Here is a 17,822-nt window from a genome sequence, read left to right on the forward strand (position 1 = left end):
GAAGCCCCTCAGAGGCAGCTACCACCAGACACTCGCTGGACACAGCCCCTGTTGCCCGTCAGGCATGGATCCCGCAGCCAGGCGTCCTCTGCCGGCCAGGGCCTAGGGTTCGGGCCCTCGTGAGCTTCGGTGGGAGGGAAAGGAAGACTGGAGTGGGAGCCAGAAGGCTCGGGTCCTTGTCCCAACTCAGGCATTCCCTGCATGAAGCTAGGCGGACCCTCCCTTCCCCGAGCCCTCCATGTCCCCATCTGTGCATTGGGCACATCTACGCTGCTTTCCTCGGTTCCTTGTAATTCTAGCAACCAGTCTCCAGGGCTCTGCAGAGGCAGGCCCGAGAGTCACCGTGGGCAGTCCTGACCCAGCTCACAGCCCCTTTGGGCTGGACTTGCTGAAGGCACACGCTGGGGTCAAGGGCAGAGGCTTGGGGGATGGGCAGAGTTGCTCTCAGATCCTAGCTCTGCCCTTTATTTGATGTGGTCCTTGGTCCCCTCATTTATACAGTTAGGATGGTGTTGGCAACCTCAGAGAATGGTTCTGGGGATTCCTTCACTTTTGCTGGTAGGTGCTCCACTCCAGCAGTGGGCCTGGTTCCTGGTAATCAGTCAGTCATCTGTCTTCCTCCTGGACCAGTGATGCTCCTGCTGGGCCAACGTGGGCCCCGGGGCAGGGGTCTTTTGGTGAAGAAAAACGGCCATTGTGTCTGACCTTGGCCTTAACCATGAGGCCTTAGCTGCTGCTTGGGCAACGCGGGAACACACCAGAGTATGTCCTCCTCACATGGACTTTGACCACTCCGCCCCCCACAGGTGACCTCAGGAGTGAGTCAGGAGTCTTCCCTTCTATCTCTGTCATGGGATTTGTGACGTGGGATTTTTGAGCAGCGGGCTGTGACCCCCTACCACACTCTCCTGTATCTCAGGAGTGGAGGTCTCCCTCGCCTGTCTGGTCTGGTACCTCTCCCACAGTGCTCCTGCCTCAGCTCTGGGGTGGCCCAGCCCCCGATCTGGAGCTAGTTAGGTTTTGGAAAAAAACAGCTGTGTGGAAACACCACCCACCCACTTCCCAAAGCCTGAGCAGAATGAATGGACAAATCACAGGGAGGCCCAGCCCTACACCTTCCCCCAACCCAGGGCTCTTCACTCGACTTAAAACCACACTGGTGGCCTTTTCTCTGATTATAACAGCAATTTTGAAAAATTTTTTTTGAAAACTTGAGGACGTTCAAAAAATAAACTAAAAATACCTTCACATTCCACCCAGAACAGCTCCTGCTAACGAACAGCTTGTGGCACTTGCCAAGTGTCCGGGAGGCACTCCTGCTGTCCCCAAAACTGCGGATGGGAAAGTAAGGCCAGGGGCATGATAACATCCTGGTCAGGCTGCTGGTGGGGGGGGCGGTTCCCCAAGAGCACTATAGGGGGACCCTCTGTGTTCCTGGCACAAGGCGGCGGGCGTCTGTCTGGATCTGTGGGGGCAACCGATTGGGAAGGGCCCGCAACAGCTGGGATCTCTCCCTGCCTCAAGGGAGCAGAGTCTTGGCTGTGTTTCCCCAAAGGGTTCTCTCTTGTGTCTTCCTCACCAGCCTGTCCTTAGGGTACCTCACACCCTCTAGCCTCAGAAGCCTGCGGGGAGGGGGGGCGCCCCTCCCCCAGCTCTCTGCTCTGGGGAAGCAGGGCCCAGGCAGCTACTCCCATTGTGGTGGCCCAGAAAGCAGGACTTGACTCAGGGCCGAGGCCCCCAAGGGCTGAGCAGTGTCCCCACGCTCACTCCCGAGACACTCTGTCCCTTCGCCATTCAGGAAGCGTCACTTCGGGGAAGGCCAGTGGCTGGTTTTCAGAAGCGGCAGCCAGTTTTCAGAATGGCCCTGTCAGCTGTTGAGCAGGGCTGGCTGGAAGGGTGGGTGTGCTGACCGCCAGCCTCAGACACCATCTCGGGCCTGAGGGTGGGGAACAGGAAGCCTGGCTTCCTTCTCCCTCATTCTGAAGGCCCAGCCCCCACCCCCATCCCATTAGATCCCCTTTATCTTCGACTTTGCTCAGAGCTGCAGACAGATGAGTAATCCTCTCAGGACCTAGAGAGTCTTGGGGGATCAAGGGTGGGGGTGGACACTCCTCCCCCAGGCCCTCTTCCACCTTTGGAATGCAAAGCCACTCACTGGGAGCCTGTCTGCTGGCCGGCTGAGACCCACCCCGCATTCCATCTCATCCCACGTTGCCACTGGTGGCCTCAGTTCATTTCAGTAGCTCAGTCTTGTCTGACTCTTTGCGACCCCATGGACTGCCGCACCGTCTAAGCTGGTGGCCTGGGCACTGTCTAATCCTCGCCCAGGAGAGGGGCAGGCGTGGGTCCGATGGTCCAGTCAGTGGCGGCACCTGGACTGGGACTCAGGTGTCCTCCTGCCTGCCAGGACCCTGCTAGGACACAACTTGTATAGCACCTTGTAAACAGCCAGCAGGAGTAGTTTCTGGAAAGAAATTGAAAGGAGACAGTTCAGGTAAAAGCCTTGTAGAGATCAGGACTGGCTAATCTTGGATTAGCTGGTGGGTGGGGCAAGGGATGGCCCCAGGGTGTGGGGCAGAGACCAAGGCGGCCCCACGGGAGGACAGAAGTGAGACAGTGCGGGGTGGTGTAGAGAAGGGCTGGGGGCTAGGTTGGGTTTTCTCTAGGTGAGGCCAGGGAAGGACGGGAGGCCAGGAGTTTTCTCTGGGCAGGGAAGGGTTAATCGTTCTTGGGCTTCCCAGGCTCCCGCCCCTCACCCCTCCTGAACTTTTTCCTCTCCTGCCTTGGCCTCGGTACCCAGAGCCACCCGCCACCCTTGCGCCCTGCCCTGGGTCATCATGGCCTGCCTGAGTCCCTCACAGCTCCAGAAGGTAGGGGCCTGCCGGTTGGGAGACCCCGAGGGTCAGATAAGGGGCCCCTCAGAACTTGAAATAGTCCAGGAAACTCGACCCCGCCCTCTTGTATTTTTCAGAACAGGAACTTGAAGCCCAGAGTGGTCGGTTCACAGCCACGACCCCTAACTTCTGCACACACAGCCAGGGGCCGTCCAGGCCACCGCACCCGCGGTGGTGTGGGAACGTGTAGGTGACAAAACCAAACTAAAACACTGGGTCTTGAGAGCTGGGGGAGGGGGCGGGGGCGAGGGTCTGGGAAGGGGCGGGACCGACGAGGGGGCGGGCCCGCTGATCCCACCCCTAACCCGAAGCGCCAGGCTGCGGAACCAGCCTCGGGCGTTCCAGGGTGCCTGTGTGCTATTTGCGACCCTGTGGACCGTATCCCGCCAGGCTCCTCTGTCCGTGGGATTCTCCAGGCAAGAATACTGGAGTGGGTTGCCATGCCCTCCTCCAGAGGGTCTTCCGGACCCAGGGATCCGACCGGAGTCTCTTAAGTCTCCTGCATTGGCAGGCGGGTTCTTTACCACTAGCGCCACCTGGAAAGAGCTAAGCCTTGGGAATTAGAGCGACGGAGACGTTTGAAAAAACCTGACCCTTGTGGTTTTTTCCTGGTGGCAAGAGGAAAAAAAAAAAAATTACAGAAAATCTCAAAAAAAGAAATGAAAACATCCCATACATTTCCTTGAGAAGGAAATGGCAACTCATTCCAGTATTCTTGCCTGAAGAATCCCATGGACAGAGGAGCCTGGTGAGCCGCACAGTCCACAGGGTCGCAAAGGGTCAGACACCACTGAAGCGACTGAACACACATGCATACATTGCCTACGCTGAGACATTACTTTGGTACACAGCCCTTGAATCGCTGAAAGGTCCGGGGAATTCTCCGGTGGTCCCGTCCTTAAGACTTGGCCCTTCCACTGCGGAGGGCACAGGTTTGATGCTGGGACTGGGAATTAAGATCCCGGAAGCCGTACTGCGGGGCCAAATAAAAGGTCCATCACAATTGTTGTTGTGTCTGACTAGGTTGTGTCCGACTCTGTGACCCCATGGACTGCAGCACACCAGGCTTCTCTGTTCTTCACTATATCCTGGAGCTTGCTCAAACTTATGTCCATTGAGTTGGTGATGCCATCCAACCATCTCATCCTCTGTCATTCCCTTCTCCTCCTGTCTTTAATCTTTCCCAGCATCAGGATCTTTTTTTTTTTTTTTTTTTTTTTTTTTTTTTTTTTTTTTTTAGGATCTTTTCTAATGAGTCAGCTGTTTGTATTAGGTGGCCAAAGTATTGGAGCTTCAGCTTCAGCATCAGTCCTTCCAATGAACATTCAGGGTTGGCTTCCTTTAGGATTGTTTGATCTCCTTGTTGTCCAAGGCCCCCTCAAGAGTCTTCTCCAGCACCACAATTTGAAACCATCAATTCTTGGGTGCTCAGCCTTTTTTCTGGTCCAACTCTTACATCCAGACGTGACTACTGGAAAAACTGTAGATTTGACTAGACGGACCTTTGTCCGCAAAGTGCTGTCTCTGCTTTTTAACATACTGTTTAGGTTTGTCATTGCTTTTCTTCCAAAGAGCAAACATCTTTTAATTTCATGGCTGCAGTCACCATCCACAGTGATTTTGGAGCCCAAGAAAATAAAATATGTCATTGTTTCCACTTTTTCCCCTTCTATTTGCAAAGAAGTCATAGGGACTGACTAGATGCCATTGATCTTAGTTTTTTGAATGTTGAGTGTTAAGCCTGTTTTTTCACGCTCTTCTTTCACCCTCATCAAGAAGCTCTTTAATTCCTCTTCACTTTCTGCCATTAGAGTGGTATCATCTGCATATGTGAGGTTGTTGATATTTCTCCTGGTAATCAGCTGACTCATTAGAAAAGACCCTGATGCTGGGAAAGATTGAAGGCAGGAGGAGAAGGGGATGACAGAAGACGAGATGGTTGCATGGCGTCACTGACTCAATGGACGTGAATTTGAGCAAGCTCCAGGAGATGGTGGACAGGGAAGCTTGGTGTGCTGCAGTCCATGGGATCACAGAGTCTGACATGACTGAGGGACTGAATAGCAAATCTTGATTCCAGCTTGTGATTCATCCAGCTTGGCATTTCACATGATGTATTCTTTATGTAAGTTAAATAAGCAGGGTGACAATATACAGCCTTGACATGCTCCTTTCCCAATTTGGAACCAGTCTATTGTTCCATGTCCAGTTCTAACTGTTGCTTCTTGACCTGCACACAGATTTCTCAGGAGGCAGGTAAGGTGGTCTGATATCCCCATCTCTTTAAGAGTTTTCCACAGTTTGTTGTGATCAACACAGTCAAAGGCTTTAGTGTGGTCAATGAAGCAGATGTTTTTCTGGAATTCCTTTGCTTTTTCTATGATCCAACAGATGTTGGCCATTTGATTTCTGGTTCCTCTGCCTTTTCTAAATTCACTTTATATATCTGGAAGTTCTCGGTTCATAGACTGTTGAAGTCTAGCTTGAAGAATTCTGAATATTACCTTTCTAGTATGTGAAATGAGCACAGTTGTATGGTAGTTTTAACATTCCTAGGCATTGCCTTTCTTTGGGATTGGAATGAAAACTGACCTTTTCCAGTCCTGTGGCTATTGCTGAGTTTTCCAAATTTGCTGGCATATTGAATGCAGCACTTTCACAGCATCATCTTTTAGAATTTGAAATAGCTCAACTGAAATTCCATCACCTCCACTAGCTTTGTTCATGTAATGCTTGCTAAGGCCCACTTGACTTTGCATTCCAGGATGTCTGACCACACCATCGTGATTATCTGGGTCATTAAGAACTTTTTTGTATAGTTCTTCCGTGTATTCTTACAGATGGTAGAACTGCCCATTCAACACGTTTCCCTATGCTCCTACTATGTTCCAGGAACAGTACTGGGACCTAGAACTCCTGCTGTCCACTGGGCCTTCATGCAACCCTCTGTGGAAGGACAGGTGTGACCCCACTGGACAGCACTTGCCCAAGTTCTCACAAATTAGAATACTAATTTGTATTTGGCTTTTTTGTTGTTCTTCGGTCCCTCAGTCATGTCCAACTCTTTGTAATCCCATGGATTGCAGCACGCCAGGCTTCCCTGTCCTTCACTGTCTCCCAGAGCTTGCTCGAACTCCTGTCCATTGGGTCAGTGATGCCATCCAACCACCTCATCGTGTCATCCCCTTCTCCACCTGCCCTCAATCTTTCCCAGCCTCAGGATCTTTTCCAGTGAGTTGACTCTTCAGTACATTTATTTATTTAGCTGGGCTGGGTTTTAGTCAAAGCACTCAAGATCTTCTGTCTTCTTATGTGGTATGCAAAGATCTTTAGTTGTAGCATGTGAACCCTTAGTTCTGTGGGATGTGGGATCTAGTTCCCTGACCAAAGATTGAACCGGGGCCCCCCTGCATTGGGAGCAGGGAGTCTTAGCCACTGAACCACCAGGGAAGTCCCTTGACTTTTTTTTTCTAATCTCACACTATATCTAGAACATATTCCCATGTCAGTAAATATTTTTCTATCACCTGTGTTGTATTTCAGGGAGATAAAGCATACTTTGTGTAATAGATTCCCCTGTATGCTGGTTTGTTGGATGTCTATCTCCTTTCTTAGACCAGGTTTAGGGAGGCAGGCATCATGGATGCCTTGCTCATGACTGAATCTATAGCTCCTAAAGCCATGTCTGGTGCACGGTAGACGCACAGTCAATGGTGGTTGGATAAATGAAGGAGGTTATATCCCTATGTGACTGAAGCCCACTGGAGGGTTACAGTGGGACATCTCTGCTTCCACTCCCCTTCATTCAAGCAGCCAACACTCACTGCCCTTCACTGGACATAGGCACCATGGCCAGGGATGGGGCAGAGCAATGAACGAGATGCTAGGTCCTGCCTTCAGACGGCTTCTGGTTTGGGGAGGGGTCAAATCAGTCCTCATGAAGGACGTTTGAGGGTGGGGGGAAGCCTGAGTCTCCTGCCTGTCTGCCTGCAGTTTCAGGAGGATGGATTCCTGGTGCTGGAAGGGTTCCTGTCTGCAGATGAGTGTGAGGCCATGCAGCGGAGGATTGGTGAGATTGTGGCCAAGATGGATGTCCCTCTCCACTGTCGCACGGAATTTTCTACCCAGGAGGAGGAGCAGCTGCACGCCCAGGTGAGTACCTGGAGCAGGTGGGGATGGGACCTGGTCTCTGATGGGCGGTGAAGCCTGGAAACATCAGGTCCCAAGGCCCATGGGTTCATTTTTTGTGGCCATGCAGCACTGCTCAGCTCTTAGTTCCCCAACCAGGGATAGAACCTGTACCCCCTGCAGTGGGAGCTCAGACACTTAACAAGGAGCCGCCAGCGGAGTCCCCCCCATCGGCTCATTCTGACACTGAGTCAGGCCTTGAACTTTCTCAAGGCTCCAGACTGTGTCTTATTTGCCTATTTCCTTCACTCCCTACTATGAATTTATAAAGTCAACATTATTGCCCCCATTTGACAGATAAATTAAGGATAATTGAAGTTCAGTTCACATGTCCCAAACTACACAGTTAATCACTAATAGAGCCAGAACTTAAACCCAGATTTGCCTGATACCAAGTTCATGTTGTCACTGATCTGCTGTACTTCCTTAGAAGTTTTCCTGTCACAAAGGACCACTTTGTGGCCACAACCCAGAACAAGTCTGATGATTTTGATGGGCCTACCTGGGTTAGTCATCCCCCAGTGAGACTAGGAACTCTGCTTGTCCCGCCCCGCCCCACCCCACCTCGATCCCTGTGACCTAATGGGACTCCGTACAGTTTGAGATGGATAAGTTGAGACCCGGGGGTTCTCCCACACAGTTCTTGTAACTTTTCATAGTCTGATTTTATGAGCCTGCCTGCTGCTGGGCCCTCAAGCCAAAGCTGCAGTCCAGGGACTTCCCTGGTGGGGCCAGTGGCTAAGACTTTATACTAGCAATGCAGGGGCCCCAGGTTCCATCCCTGGTCAGGGAACTAGATCCCACATGCTGCAACTAAAGAATCTGCATGCTGCAACAAACATGGATGATCCTGCATGCCACAACTAAACACCCGGCACAGCCAAATAAATACATAAATAACAACAAAACAAGTTGTGGTCCAGGCTCTATAATGGGGCCTCCCTCTTACTCATGGCAATGATCTTCTGCCATCTGGTGGGCTTAAAGGGAATTACAATGACTGGAAAGCTTACTACGCCACGCAGAGAATGGGGACTTCAGAAGGAAAGGGGCTTTATAGGATGACAGCTTTGCTCCTAACAGTTAGTTTCATTTGGCTGCATTGGTATCCAGTACATCCTCAATATTCACTACTGATATTGTGAAAGACTTTACAATGGATATTAAAAAAGATTGGCAGGTGTCCTGTTCAACTCTCCTTTCCAGCTTACCTGCACTTTTCATTGTTTTTTGAGTTGACAATCCTGCAAGTTGTGTGATCACTCACATGATACTTGTCCATAGAAATGGGCATGAACTGGGTCTGGCAGGATGCAATTATTGGTTGCCTCTGTGGCTATATCGGTTTTGCATTGATCTGTAAATTCATTTCAGCATTTCTCATTGCCTCTATTTGTGTGGTTCTTGGGATTCTCCTTTGAACATGTAGCTGGTTCCTTTGTGAATTACTGAGTTAAAGTAACAACGTTGACACTCATGTAGCATCACTGTCTTTAATATTATTAGCAATTATGCTTCACAGACTTGTTTCCCTCACTCTGATCCTAGTACAGAGGAGCTGAGAATGTTGGAATAAACCTTTCAGTGTTCAGTGGGAAGCTTTCAAAGTTTTCAGAGAACCACAATGAGTCACCGAGTTGAGCCAGGCAGGCACCTGCGATAGCAGATGTGTTCAGGTGAGGGGGAGGTGGGGCTGTGCCACCTGGGAACCCAGGTCAGGGCATCACTCAACTGTCCTTAAGTCACCATGCAGGGAGGAAGATTATATATGTGTGTGTGTTGTGTATATACAATCTTCCTTCCGTGGTGACATAAGCACAGTTGGGTGACACCAATGCCCCTACCTGGAAGGAAGATTATGTACATATGTGTATCGTGTATGGGCTTGCCTGGTGGCTCAGATAGTAACGAATCTGCCCACGATGCCGGACACTGGGGTTTGATCCCTGGGTCAGGAAGATCCCCTGGAGTTGGCAACCCACTCCAGTATCCTTGTCTGGAGAATTCCATGGGCAGAGGAGCCTGGCAGGCTACAGTCCATGGGGTTGCAGAGTTGGACACAACTGAACAACTTACACTTTCACTTTTACTTTTCATTGTGTGTGTTCATATATATATGGCATGGTGATCATGTGTGACCAAAGCCACAAGGAAAACATGGGACATCTTCCTGGAGCATAATTTTCATATGATGCTAAGAAATTTGAAATATGATATTAAAATTAACAAGGAACAGTTATTAAGAAAAATATTAGTAATAGCTTATATTTATAGAGCATTTATCCATGCCCTCACTGAGTGTTTTCTATAATAATAAAGGCAGATATTCACATGACACCACATTCCAAGGACTGTTTTAGAGCCGGATGTGTGTGTGTGTGTGCATGTACATGCTCAGTCATGTCCGACTGTTTGTGACCCCATGAACTGTAGCCTGCCAGGCTCCTCTGTCCATGGGATTTTCTAGGCAAGAATAATGGAGTGGGTTGCCATTATTTCTTTCTCCAGGAGATCTTTCCCCACTCAGGGATTGAACCCACATCTCCTGCACTGGCAGGTGAATTCCTTACCACTGCACCACCTGGAAGCCCAATGATAATAATAATACTAATAATAAGGGGCAGATATTCACATGACACAACATTCCAAGCAACTGTTCTAGTGCTTTATATATGTTGCTGTTGTTCAGTCACCAACTGAACAACATAATTGCTCCAACACCCTATGAGGTAGGTGCCTTTAAGAGCCTGTGTATTTTATGAGGAAACCAAACCCAGAGAGGTTCAGTAATGTGATTGTGGTCACAGCCCATCAGTGGCAGAGCTGGGATTTGAACCCCAGTATTTTAACTCCAGGGTTTCCCAGGTGGCCCAGAGCTCCCTGGGAACCAGGCCTGTTTGATCATGCCATTATCGGGTATGAGTCATGTGATTTATTAAGAGGTTTTCAGGGGGACTTCCTGATGGTCCAGTAGTAAGATTCCATGCTCCCCATGCAGGGGGCCCAGGTTCAATCCCTGGTCAAGGAACTAGGATCCCACATTCCACAACTAAGAGCCCGCATACCACAACTAGAAAAAAGATCCCGTGTGTTACAACTAAGACCCGGTGCAGACAAATTAATTAATTAATTTTAAAAAAAGATTTCATTCTCTGAGATCTGCTCTTACTGAAGTGGATCAATGATGAAAATAGCCAAATCTGAGCATCAGAAGACCTTTTAGTCTACCTGATACATGATCTCTGTAGTTCTGAGAAGCTAAAGAATTTAAAATAAAGTGTGTTTGTGTTTGTGTGTGAGTAAAGGTGACAGTAGATTACTGAGAACTTTATTGATGGGTGAGTGTGTGTGTGTGTGTGTGTGTGTGTGTGTGTATGAAAGGCTGATGAGTTCTGAGCAATGATGAAAAGGTTTTATTACTATGGACCTTTATAACTGTGAAGGTTTCTACACTTGATCTGAGCTCAAAAAAAAAGAAGAAAAAAAAAAAAAGATTTCAAAAAAATTCCGTGCTTATAGCTCAGACTGGGCTGTCAGGCCCTCAGGTTTCCAGTTCACTGTCTGTGTTGCAGTGAACAAGTCTGAGAAGCATTAGTGGAGTCTGCAGCTCTGTGCTGGGTGCAGGGTTGGGGGCATCTGAATCCTCTTCCCTCTCTGCCAGGCCCACCTGTGACCCTGGGATGCTCTCTCAGTCCCTCTGATGTCCCCTCTCCACAGGGCAGCACAGACTATTTCTTAAGCAGCGGTGACAAGATTCGATTCTTCTTTGAGAAAGGCGTCTTTGATAAACAAGGTTTGGAACTGGCGCCCTAGACTGGCTGGATTTGGGTGTCTGCCCCCCTGGGGTTGGGGGGTTGGTGCACTGAGGCCAGCTGTCTGCGGGTAGCTGGATTCCAGTTCTTCTGCCTTGACTGTTCTTTGTGCCACAGGAAATTTCCTGGTCCCACCAGAGAAATCTATCAACAAAATTGGCCATGGTAAGCAGGGCCTTGGGGGAACCTAAGGTCTGAAGAGTTGGGGGGCCTTCCTCCAAAGCACTCAGTAAGTTAGTAGCCCAACAGATGGCATTTCTGGGTGCAGGCTCCCTCTTGGGCCCTGCTCTCCACTCCTCGGTTATAAACAAGCAGAAAGCTTAATGCACAGAAAATAGCGGAGAACATCAGAGTGAAGCCTGATCCTGGGTGCGCAGGCCTAGGCCCGGGAGGGCCTGGGGCCTGGGGACTGGCTCTTCATCTCACCTTTGTCCCGCAGCCCTGCATGCCCATGACCCCATCTTCAGATGCGTCACACACTCCCCCAAGGTGCAGGTGAGCAGAGGTGTCTTCGAGGGTGGGCAGGTAGGTCAGATGTGAGTGTGGGCAGGCTGGCTGTGTGACCTCTGCCCCCTTCCAGGCTTTGGCCAGAAGTCTGGGCCTCCAGATGCCTGTGGTGGTGCAGAGCATGTATATCTTTAAGGTGAGTGCCCTGTCCTCCTCAGGCCTCAGCTTATCCTCTGTAAAATGGGCACAGTGCTTAAACCAGCCCCTCCTTACAAGGGCCACAAGCTGTCTCCCCAAAGAATTACTATTCAGTGGGCAAGAGAACATGGGAATTGGTTTCCCCTGGCTAGGATACCTGGCACTTCCTTGGCGCTCAGTTACAATTTGGCAGCAGAAGGGAAGGGGCCCTGAGGGCTGCCTCCTCCCTTTGTTGGCTATTGAAATGCCTTGCTTCCAGCTTTCAAGGCCCAGCTCAGTGCCACCTCCTCCAAGAAGCCTTCCAACTCCCTGGGGAAGAGGACTCATCTTTGACCCTGAAGCTTAGAGGCTTAACTGCTGGTCTGGGCCCCAATATCTCCCGCTGCCCTCACTTCTGCCTTGTGTTTTTTTTAAAAAAAAAAAACAAAAAAAAAGAAAAAAAAAACTAATTTTATTTTTGGCTGCATCAAGTCTTTATTGTGGCACATGGGCCGAGTAGTTGCAGTGCGTGGGCTTAGTTGCTCGGTGGCATGTGGAATCTTAGTTCCCTAAGCAGGGATCAAACCTACATCCTCCCCATTGAAAGGTGGGTTCTTAACCACCTGACCACCGGGGAAGCCCCCTGCCTTTCGTTCTTGTTAGGCACGTGAGTCTTCTCTTCCCAGAGAAGTCTGAAGGTGTCTTGGAGGAGGCGTGTTCAGACTGGACGCTCCCTGCCAGGCAGGGTTGTTTTTCTCTCTGCAGCCCTCCTGGGCTGGCACAGTAGATGCTGGTTGCCGATGGGGAAGCCTGGGAGAGGAACACCTGTGGCGGGGGCAGGAGCATCCCACTGAGATGACTCAGAGCAGCCCCCCCCCCGGCCCCTCCCTGCTCTCACCTGGCCCCTCCTCTCTTTTGCAGCAACCTCACTTCGGAGGTGAAGGTGAGCCAAGAGCAGGCTGGGGGCCCCGGCAAAGGTCGTGGCTGGAGATCTGGGACATCAATCATTGTCAGGGCCCCCGAAGGACCAGCCTCCTCTGCTACTTCCAGAGTGAACTGGTGGGGGGGGTGGTGTCCCGGAGTCCTTGACACAGTGGTTCCCAAACCTGGCAGCAACCCCTTGTGGTTTAAAAATACAAATTCCTGGGCCCCATTCCCTGAGATCTTGAGGGAACCAAGGGCCTGGGAATCTGTATTTTACCAAGTTCCCTGGAGGGCTGATTCAGCATAGAAATTGCTGATCTGATTACACACCTGCTGGAATCACAGCTACCCTTTCCCACCTCCCTCCTGGGCGATGATCCCCTTCTCTCACATACCTCCAGTGACAGAGGGCTCACTCCCCTGCAGGCAGCTCTTCCCTTCCTGCACAAGCCCAAGTCTTTCCTTTGTGAGGCCCCCTCCTCTCCACCATCAAGCCCAAGGACAGTCTCCCAGAGGTGACCACCCTCTCCCTGAGCCGTCTCTGCTTAATCCGGCACCCCCAGCTCCTTCAGCCTTTCCTCCTCCCAGTGTTTTGGGGCCCCCACCATTAGGACACCTTTGTTTGGACACTGGATTGTCAAAGCCCCTCTTAAAGTTTGGTGTTCAGAAAGCGCACAGTTCCTCGGGAAAGGATTATCACCCACTTCTGGCGAGACTAGCATCCACTTTTGTTACTATAGACTCAGTTCCTCTGTTGAGTGGTCTTCCTTAGTGGCCTGGACCCCAGCATCACGCAGGGGTTGTTTACAAGAGGGATGCTGTGTCCATCCCTTGCTTTGCACTCAACTTCTCAGTCTTCCGCCCCTGGGGGCTTACACTGGGCCACCTGGTGGCCGAGGTGCCCTCCCTGCCTAAGGACAGCAGCTTGAGTTACCTGCTGCAATGAAACAATAGCCGCTGCTCTTTAGGCTGCAGTTACAGCGTCGAGCACATATTGTCTCATGGGATTCTTCAGCACTCTCACGAAATTAGGTTATCATAGGGACTGCTCTATGGTTTAGGAAATTGAAGTTTTGAGAGGTGATCTCTCTTGCCCAGAGTCTCCGGCCCAGGAAGTGGGTAGATTCTAACTGCTCCTGGGAAGCCTGGAGGGCCCTGGGAGGACTGAGGAGTGAGTAGAATCGGGGCCCAGGTGAGGCGGGGTGGGGCTTCTCATGCCCAGGTGGGCCTGCTGCAGTCACCCCTCACCAGGACGCCTCCTTCCTGTACACGGAGCCCCTGGGCCGGGTGCTGGGCCTGTGGATCGCCCTGGAAGATGCCATGCTGGAGAACGGCTGCCTCTGGTTCATCCCTGGCTCCCACAGAGGTGAGGCCACCTGCCCCTGCCTGCTCACTCGTCCTCACTCTCCACGAGTGTGCGCGTACGTGTTCCATCCTGTTCGACTCTTTGCGACCTCATGGAGTATAGCCCACCAGGCTCCTCTGTCCATGGGATTTTTCAGGCAAGAATACTGGAGCAGGTTGCCATTGCCTACTCCAGATCTTCCTAACCCAGGGACTGAACCCGTGTCTCCTGCATCAGCAGGCGGGTTCTTTACCACTGAGCCACCTGGGAAGCCCCCCGCCCCCATGGGAGAAGGACCTGGAAACAAGAGAGGCTGAAGGCCCCACTTTGGCCTGCAGGTGGAGTGTCGAGAAGGATGGTCCGGGCCCCTGCTGGCTCGGCGCCTGGCACCAGCTTCCTTGGGTCGGAGCCAATCCGGGATAACAGCCTCTTTGTGCCCACACCAGTGCTGAGAGGTAGGGGGCGGGTGCAGAGGGCAGGGAGGAGGGCCTGGGGGCCATGCCCAGGGGTCTGTGCCTGCTCTGACCACCCAGCTGACCTGAGGGCTGGGGAGTCACAGCACGAGGGGTCAGGTGGGCACTGCGAGGACTGAAAGCTGTGTGACTGACACCAGGGTCCCCCAGGCTGGGCTGGAATCCAGATGCTGCTACTTCCAGATTGTCTCTAAGAGCAAATGACTGACACCCTCTGAGCCTGTTTCCCCAAACATCAAGTGGGGAAGCCAGTGAGATGTCATGTGTGAGATGGTGCACAAGTGCTCAGAAATCCTGGTTGTCAGCACACACTTCCTTTTATTTCTTATTTTTATGTTAATATTTATTTGGTTGCATTGGATGTTAGTTATGATGTGTGGGCTCAGGAGTTGCGCCATGCAGGCAGCTGCCTTGGGGCATGTGGAAATCTTAGTTCCCCAGCCAGGGGAGCTGCTTCTCTGCTTCTTGAACTTGCGTCCCCTGCATGGGAAGGCAGATTCTTAACCACAGGACTACCAGGGAAGTCCCACACCCTTTCTTTTAGAAAAGGGAAACTGAGTTCCAACGCTGTGTTCCCAGGTGAGGCCCCAGCTGGCTTCTGCCTGGTTCTGGAAATGCCGCAGAAGGCAATGCCACTGCCGAGGCTTGCGGGCCACGGTGGAAGGACTTGATCCCAGCGGAACCCACGTCCAACCGCACAGCTGCCAACTGGGGGCAGACTCCAGGCCCCTGAGGTTCCCGGGATGAGGAGGGGGACGAAGAAGCCACACCACCGCTTGAGGGAGGGGACTGCCCACCATGTCCCTTCTTGCCCCGAGTGCTCTCCTGACCTGCTGTGTCCCTGCCAGGGGCCCTCGTCCTGATCCATGGAGAAGTGGTGCACAAGAGCGAGCGGAATTTCTCTGACCGTTCGCGCCAGGCCTACACTTTCCACCTCATGGAGGCCGCTGGCACCGTCTGGAGCCCAGATAACTGGTAGGTGGCAGGGTTGTTGTGTGCCCCAGACAGCTCCTGAACAGGCCTGCCCTGGAGGCCCTGGACAGTGCTCCTGGCCCCTCAAGGTCTTCTCCCTCCCCATCCTCTGCAGGCTCCAGCCGACCCCCGAGCTGCCCTTCCCCCCACTGTACATCTAAAGGCCCTCTCAGGGCGGGGACACGCCCGCTCTTGGGTGAAGCTGCAGGCCACCAACGCCAGCGCCTCGCCCGACCGCCTGGCCTCAACAGGGAAGCCATGTCTCTCCTCCAGGGTTTCCTTCATGTCGGTGTCTCTGCAGACAGGTGGGCACGAGGTGGTTGCCGGGCAGCTTGAGCCCGGGCTAGGTGCCCTTCCCGACACCTCTCTCTGCTTCTCCCTGCCCCAACACAACCTCCCCCAAGAGGCAGCCTCACAGCCACAAAAAGGGTTCTCGCTGCTTCTCTGCCGGCTTCTCCATCTTCTCCCCTCTCAGATGGAAGTCTTGGTCAGTATATTGGGAGACACTGAATAAACATGACTTCCGAATGCAGCATCTTGCTCCTCCTTTCCCAGGCTGCCTTGCTTTCAAGAGGAGAGCCCTGGTAAGAGGCATCCCATGTGGTCCAGCCCTGCCTGGTGGGGAACAGTCAGTGACATTCTATGGGCATTCATGGTGCCAGGAGTTTGCTGTGCTTACTCACTGGATCCTCACTCCTTTCAAGCAGGCACTGTGTACAGAAGGACCTGACACGTGGGAAGGTTAAGTGATCTAAGTCCCACACCCGTTCAGGTGTTCGGCGAGGTCAGCTGGATGCATGGTCTGTGCTCTGACCGCTATGCTCCCAGTTCTCCTTTTCCGGGGAAAGAGAACCGGAGCCTGGAATCCAGTCTTAGATTCTGGTCGCTTTCTAGCTCAGGCGAGGCCCTTCTCTCTGAGCCCACCAAGGGGCTGGACTAGGGCCTCCTCTTCTTAGGCATACTTGATAAGCACCCAGATCTGCAGGAACAATTACCAAATCCCAAACCTGCTTGGCTGGGGTCTGGCCCAGTGGTTGCAAACTGGGGGCCGTCAGCCAATTTCACAACACAAAAGTGTTCTGTCTGGGCCTCAGCATTAAAGCAAACCAACCAACCAACCCACAACTTTTTAAAGCTGAGAGATTTCACATAACGATCCATGTTTCTAAGCTGCCTTGAATGAGCAGGTCAATAGCCTGGGTCAACAGTCCAGGCCTATGGTCCAGCCCAGGTGACCGCTGGCTGGAGCTGGTCCTTACAGGCACGTGTGCTCTTCCCTTCCCTTCCCCGCCCTCTCTCATTGTGTAACCTGTCTGGTCTCAGAAGCCTTAGGATTCTATGACCTTGACTCCCGACCCCTGCTGTACATGTGGACAAACCAAGGCCACCTGGGAGTCAGGGGGCAAAGCCAGCACTCGTATGCTCTGCGTCCCAACACGGTGCTGCCTCCTTCAGCCAAGCAGTAGCAGCAGGCTGAGCAAAGGGATGGGTTCGTTAATGCTTCTTTGAGGCCAGAAGGAATGTCTCAATACCCTCCTCTGAGAAGAAGGGCCTGCTGGTGACGCCCAGGCAGAAGCACAAGCTTCCAGCGCCGGGCTGCTGGCTTCCAGCCTTGGTGGGGCAGAGTTCTCACCTCTTCCTGCTAGGCCCCTCCCTGTTAGGCTGGCGAGAAGTGGGCAGAACCTTTGAGAAACCTGCTGTGCTCTCTTCTCACCGATGGGAAATGTTCATCCACTCAATGAAGGTCTGCTGAGTTCCGTCCACCTGCCAGGCTGTGTGGGCACTGGGGGATACAGTGGGGAACCCCGCAGCTTGGACTCTGCCCTCAGAGAGCGAGGCTGGAGCATGCCTACCACTGGCTTCCCCAGCAGAGCGAGTCTGAGCACTCCGTAAGCTTTACCAGTCCCCTTGGCTCTAATTCCTCGCTCAGAGAAGAGACCCACACAGGTGTGGATGTGACAGGAGGGCAAAGAAGTCTCAGGAGGGACTTGGACAAGGATCCTGTGCTGTCCAGCCTGTCCATCATCAGAATCACTCAGCCGGGCAGCAGAGGCCTTGAGGCAGGGTGGGGTTGGCTGAAACAGGGAGTCAGTCCAGGACGGGATCCTCTTCCTCCAGCCCTTCCAGGGATGCAAGAAACAGATGCCCTCTCTCCCCCTCAGCTCTTCCTAGGCCAAATGGGAGAAACCACATGCACTTGGCTGTTTTCCTCTTGGACTCTCCTCTGACTGAAGCCAGAGAAGGAGGGTCATTCTACTTTCCAAGTACAACCCATATAACCCTTTGGTTTGCTTGGCTTTTTGCTGAACTAATGACTGGTCTTGGGTAACAAAGACACTGTCCCTCACTGATGCGGCCCTTGTGCAAGGCCCTGGGCTGGACACCTCATCCACGTCACTTCACCAGACCCTCACCCCATGAGGTGCAGGGTCTATTATTCCCATCTTGCATGCAGATAGGACCACTGAGACTCAGAGGGTTTAAGTGACTCACACAGTTAAGAAGTGATTCAACCAAGTATTCTGACTGCATGAGTTGACATCAGAACCTGAAGTGTTAACCCCTCTGCCCTACTACATCCAGAGTCTAC

The 17,822-nt window shown here is 52.2% G+C and overlaps 1 protein-coding gene and 2 non-coding genes across 3 annotated transcripts; all 3 read left to right on the plus strand.

Moving 5' to 3' along the window:
• Window positions 1-2,608: 2,608 nt before the first annotated feature.
• Window positions 2,609-15,764, plus strand: PHYHD1 (phytanoyl-CoA dioxygenase domain containing 1). Its single transcript, XM_043469793.1, has 11 exons — window positions 2,609-2,870; window positions 6,888-7,046; window positions 10,800-10,875; window positions 11,012-11,059; window positions 11,334-11,389; window positions 11,475-11,537; window positions 12,440-12,461; window positions 13,680-13,808; window positions 14,126-14,242; window positions 15,109-15,235; window positions 15,348-15,764. The coding sequence occupies exons 1-11, from the start codon at window positions 2,838-2,840 to the stop codon at window positions 15,391-15,393; spliced, it is 876 nt and encodes a 291-aa protein (XP_043325728.1). The 5' UTR covers window positions 2,609-2,837; the 3' UTR covers window positions 15,394-15,764.
• Window positions 10,259-10,338, plus strand: LOC122442790. The gene has a single exon (XR_006269775.1). It is a non-coding gene; the product is annotated as a small nucleolar RNA U2-19 (small nucleolar RNA).
• Window positions 10,477-10,549, plus strand: LOC122442789. The gene has a single exon (XR_006269774.1). It is a non-coding gene; the product is annotated as a small nucleolar RNA U2-30 (small nucleolar RNA).
• Window positions 15,765-17,822: the final 2,058 nt, after the last annotated feature.

The sequence above is a fragment of the Cervus canadensis genome, chromosome 5 (genome assembly GCF_019320065.1).
Source record: "Cervus canadensis isolate Bull #8, Minnesota chromosome 5, ASM1932006v1, whole genome shotgun sequence".
NCBI lineage: Eukaryota > Metazoa > Chordata > Mammalia > Artiodactyla > Cervidae > Cervus > Cervus canadensis.

Coding starts and splice junctions, on each gene's coding strand:
- PHYHD1 (XM_043469793.1), top strand. CDS start 2,838: ATGGCCTGCCTGAGTCCCTCACAGCTCCAGAAG. Junction 11,060..11,333: donor TATCAACAAAATTGGCCATG/GTAAGCAGGGCC, acceptor TTTGTCCCGCAG/CCCTGCATGCCCATGACCCC. Junction 11,538..12,439: donor AGAGCATGTATATCTTTAAG/GTGAGTGCCCTG, acceptor TCTCTTTTGCAG/CAACCTCACTTCGGAGGTGA.